At 41.5% G+C, this 5136-nt stretch overlaps 1 protein-coding gene across 1 annotated transcript; it reads right to left on the bottom strand.

Annotated features, from left to right (window-relative positions):
• Positions 1-1275: 1275 nt before the first annotated feature.
• LOC108250589 (protocadherin-20) lies at positions 1276-4916 on the bottom strand. The gene is made up of 2 exons (XM_017440542.3): positions 4757-4916; positions 1276-4374 (listed from the first exon to the last, which is right to left on the bottom strand). Exons 1-2 carry the CDS (start codon positions 4796-4798, stop codon positions 1753-1755), a joined length of 2664 nt encoding a protein of 887 aa, XP_017296031.1. The 5' UTR covers positions 4799-4916; the 3' UTR covers positions 1276-1752.
• Between the last annotated feature and the right edge of the window lie 220 nt (positions 4917-5136).

Here is a 5136-nt window from a genome sequence, read left to right as displayed (position 1 = left end):
AGCAGCTGCAGCATCGTGGGTTTTTTTCTATGGGTGTTAAACTCGCTAACTCAGAGCTACTCAGGTGATGACAAAAACCCAGATCTCTGAATGTTGGTTTTTAACCCTTTAATGCCCCTTATTGTGCACTGTGTGTTACGCTGGAGACCAGATCTAATCTATTCTCAGGAAAATTCAGCATAAAACCTTTTATGGAAAATATTTATCTCCCACTGCTGAAAAGCAAAAGCAGACGATATTTCTTTTCCTTGTGCTTATGCGTGTGTGGGTGTCTGTTAGCAAAATATCTCATAAACCATTGGACAGAGTTTAATGAAACTTTCAGTAAATTATCATTAGGCTTACATCTACAATTAATTAACTTTTGAAGCCAATCCAATCCAAGAAGGCAGCCACAGCTAACTGACCTCAGAAAACCTAAAAACGGCTATATTTCAGTTAATTTTACAGATACTGTGCTAAAATTTGTTGTGTGTATAAATTAAAGTAATTTGCAACACATACTCTGAGTGTTCCTCATTATGAAAGATTTTTGTTGAAATCTTTTACATTAACTGTTACAGTCAGCCTCGTTTGTCTGTTAGCAAAATATCTTATGAATGTCTGAATGGATTTTAATGAAACTCCCAGGAAGTAATCATTCAACGTATATATACGACTGATTAACTTTTGGATTAAATCCAATTCAAGATGGCTGCCACAGCTAATCCACATTAACCAACACAAAAATGGTAATAACTCAGACGGGTTTACAGGTTTCGTGCTAAAATCTGAAATCTGAAAAATGAACTTTCTGTGTGTTAAATATGTTATAATCCAAAGCATGAGTCGATATTAGACGATCATTAAATGACATTTATCTGCTTTCTGTTTGCTGATATATTAAACATCTGTTAATAAACAGACAGAACATGTTACCTTTAACTCGTTTTTTTTTTTTTTTTACAGAACAACATTTTTCACACAAAAGTGGCTTCAAGTATAAAATACAGTCCAATGTATTTTAAAAATAAATCATCTTTAATAGTTTATCTGAATTTCTTTCACAAACACTTGCATTTTAATAGTCCCATTTTAAATGACGTGGTTCTATAAATTAGAGGAATGTAAATAAATTAATTAATACAAAAGTGTGTGGGGGCTGTGATCAGACAGAGTTTAAACATTTTGCACATGATCTCAGTGACTAAATTTAAGATTTCAAAATAAATAAATCAAGTTTATCAGGGCAGAGAAAGTGATTTTAGAAAAAAAAAAAAAACATTTTCCTTCTGAATATATTTGGACATTTTATTTAGAAAAATAAATATATTACGACTTTACAACTTCTGTGTACAACCACTTTTTTTTTTTTTTTTTACAAATTTATAATAGTGACAGACGATATAAAGAGTTGGACCATCTCTCAAACTGGTTCATGTTCATGTTCATGCAAATGCAAAAGTTTGATATAAAGCTGTAAAAGACTTTTTACAGTATTTACACTTGTTGCTTTGTTCCAGTGTTGTTATTACTCACATGTCAGTAGTTTTTCTAACAGCCCATGTCTCATTTTAGTGGCAGTATTCTTGAACACTATCGTTTGATTGCCCCTTTAATGTAACCAAATCACAAACCTCGTATGTTGCAACAACAACAATCGTCTGGCAAAAGCAATAAAGCAACTTCATGTAAAAGGTCTATTTTTTACTGTGAGATTTGTAAACATTCATGTAAACAGTGGTATCTTTTGGATTTGTTGAGAGCCGATTATCAGATGTTGGAGATCTGCCTGAGCTTTCTGTTTAGAAAGTGTCCCGAGTCATTTTTATTTTTTAAAGGTACTTCCACATCTGACGTTTTCTTCCTGATCTTCTTATACCTCTTGCAGCATATGTAAGATGTCAGAACGACAACCAGGAAGAACAGTCCCAGACACGTCACTGAAAGAACGATGAGGATGAGCCGACAGGGGATCAGCTCGTACCTCTCGGGTCCATCCTTCATCTGGCCAACGAACCAGGGCTTCTCCTCCACCTCGATGTCTGCCTCTCTGGTCAGCAGGCTTTGGATGTAGCTCTCGTTACTCACGGTTTCATTGACGAAGAAGTTTACCATGACTGTGGAGTAAAGCGGCTCAGGTTGGCCGTGATCGCTGACCTTCACCAGAAGGCTGTAAAGGCCCCTGTTGTTGAGCTCCCTCTTTAATGTGATATTTCCTGTTTCAGGGTCGATGGCAAACGAACCCGGCTCTCCGCCTTTCCTTTTAATGATACTATATGCAATCACAGCATTCATGCCTGTGTCTTTGTCCACAGCGTACACCTCTGTGATTGATGTTCCAGGTGTTGTATCAGGCAGCACTAGCATGTAAGACTGGTTAGACTGAGGGAAGAGGACGACTGGCGGATTATCGTTTACATCCAACAGCAGCACGGTGACCATAGTAACAGAGGAAAGCGCAGGTTCCCCACCATCGACAGCCTCAATCCACAGCTGGTACGTCCCTTGCTGCTCACGGTCCAGCGATGTCCTGGCCCTTAGAGCTCCTCGACCCGTGTCTATCATAAAGATGTCACTGCCGTTGAGGATGGACAGGGCTATCCAGCCATTTTCTCCAGCATCAGCATCTGTTACAGACAGGACACCGATCTCACCAAACCCTGGGAAGTTCTCAGGCACGAAGAAAGTGAAGTCCTTATTGATGAAACGTGGACTGTTGTCATTGCGATCTTCCACTGTCAACACCACTGTTGCAATTGACTCCCTCCGCGGCGTCCCCTGGTCCACTGCTCTAACTATAAACCGGTATTTCTCTTTTTCCTCACGGTCAAGCGATGTGGTCACAGTCAGGACACCTGTGACCCGATCCACAACAAAAATCCCAGGGGCATCACCTCCGAGGAGGTAAAACACTTCCCCTTGAATTCCGCCGTCCTCGTCGGAGGCTTGGAACTGGGTTAGAAAAGTGTTTGGTGGATTATTTTCTTCAAGCGATATTTCCACCAAAGACTGCTGAAACACAGGAGCGTTGTCGTTCTCATCCAAAACCTGCACCTTCAGAAATGTTTTGGTGACTATTCCTTGAGTATTGTTAGCCGCCAAAATTAGCTCATAATCCTGTGTCTTCTCGTAGTCCAAGGCCTCTGTAGTTTCTAGGAGGTATTCGTTTTTGAGTCCTTGGTAAGGGACGAGCCGGAAGGGACCAGACCCTTCCAAGTAACAATCCACCCTTTGGTTCTTGCCAATGTTTTTAACGGTGAAAAAAGCGATCGGAGAGAAAGCTGGCTCAGACTCCTTTATTGTCACCACGCCGTCCTTTTCTGTTGCAATGTACCGAGGTACGACAGCAGGGGGTCCTGTAACCACTTTGATGATGTGGACAGTTACAGTTGCAACCGCGGGGATACAACCGGGACCGTTGGCCAGAACGGTGAGTTTGTAAAACGTGGCTGTGACCGTGTCTATGTTTCGGGCTAGCTTGATCGCTCCTGTGAGTTTGTCCAAATGGAACAAGCTGCGGGTATCCCTCGGCACCCGGTCACTGTAAGCATAGCTGATCTGAGCATTAGCTCCAAGGTCAGAGTCAAAAGCATGAAGCCGTGCCAAAGGTTTCCCTTTGGTGGAATTTCCATGCAGAGTCACATTAATTTGTGACTCTGTAAATTTGGGGCAGTTGTCGTTCACATCTGTGATGACAATTTTTAAAGTAGCCGCTCCAAGTAGGGGAGGGGTCCCTCCGTCCTCTGCTATAATATCCGTGATGTATTCTTCCTGTGTCTCTCTGTCCAAACTCTCTGTCACAATAAGGAACGGTGTCAGCTCGCCGCCTTCATTCTCCTCAACGTCCAGTGTGAACACACCAAAGTCATTAACCAGCCAGTAAGTCTGAACTCCGTAAATACCAAAGTCTGGGTCGACGGCGGACTGCTCCACCGCGTAGCGAGCGTTGATTTGCGCGTTTTCCGGGATGGACATACAGATTTCATCTGTTGGGAACTTGGGCCTGCTGTCGTTCACGTCCTCAATCGAGATCTTAACTTTGACGAGCTGAAAGTACTGCTGAGGCAACACAATCACATCCAGCGAGAGGACGCATGCCTGTCCCTCCGAGCTGTAAGGACAGAGGGTCTCCCTGTCGATCTCAGTGGCAGACGTGAAAAGCTCCCCGGTGGTGTTATTTAGGTCCACATATTGTTCACTGACCTTCTTTTGCGAAAGACTGAATAAAAAGGGGGGATCAACTGTGAAATCCAAATGTAAGTCTACTCCAATAGCCCCGATGAAAGTCCCTTTTGGTAATCCCTCCTTTATCTTATAGATGAGCTCTTTTGCTTGACTGAAATTTGCCAGACAGGAAAGGGGGGTGGTGGACAGCAAGAGAATGCAGAATCCCTGAAACACAAGCCAAGTAACCATCTTTTAGTTTAAGGAGCTACAGAACAGAGAGATATTAAGTAAATGATATATTAATTTATTTTTTTCTTATAAAGTATACTCATAAAAATATATATTTAGTTTTACTGTCAGTAACAAAGTTAGTCAAATGCCAGTGATTTGAACATTAAAAGTTATAGTTCAGAAAGAAGATCTAATTCAGTCTATAATTTAGATTTATAAAGAGTTAATTGTTTGATCAAACTGTTTTAAATGATTATTAGAATAAAAAGCACAGAAAAAGAACTAATTCTTTACAAATGGATACAAAAGTATCTATTTACATGTGCAGTTGAGTCATGATGAGTTTTATACTAAAACAAATGATCATCAAACTTACCCATATTCTTCCTTTTTGGCTAAGTTGTCTGCTGTTGGACATGTTTCTATCCCAGCTCAGCACGCTCCACTTACAGCAGGAACAGTGGCAGGCATTCTGAGCTTTGAGCTGAGCAGACCTCTGCTGAGTGCTATGCCTTATTTCTATCTGACTTGAACAAGTCATTCATCTCAGTGCTGCTGGAGGACACTCCCACCACATGCAAATCAGATCCCCGAGCTGACCAATGAGAGGTGACAGCCAGCGAGATTCCTCTTTTATGTATGTCATCAAAGCACATCGACACACACCTGCATGTCCTCCGCTCACACCCATGTTGTCATTCGCAGCTGCATACTTCATATTCCTGCGGCCGAGTGAAAGCATATGATGATCAGCTG

Source organism: Kryptolebias marmoratus, linkage group LG15 (assembly GCF_001649575.2).
Source record: "Kryptolebias marmoratus isolate JLee-2015 linkage group LG15, ASM164957v2, whole genome shotgun sequence".
Taxonomy (NCBI): Eukaryota; Metazoa; Chordata; class Actinopteri; order Cyprinodontiformes; family Rivulidae; genus Kryptolebias; species Kryptolebias marmoratus.
Note: the sequence above shows the minus strand (reverse complement) of the source record. Positions and strands in the feature narration are given on the sequence as shown.

What these genes read in the sequence shown, in the direction of transcription:
- LOC108250589 (XM_017440542.3), bottom strand. Translation starts at nt 4,798, where the DNA reads ATGTCCAACAGCAGACAACTTAGCCAAAAAGGAAGAATATGG. An exon ending in GCCAAAAAGGAAGAATATGG is followed by an intron (nt 4,375 to 4,756) that starts GTAAGTTTGATG and finishes CTTGTGTTTCAG; the next exon opens with GGATTCTGCATTCTCTTGCT.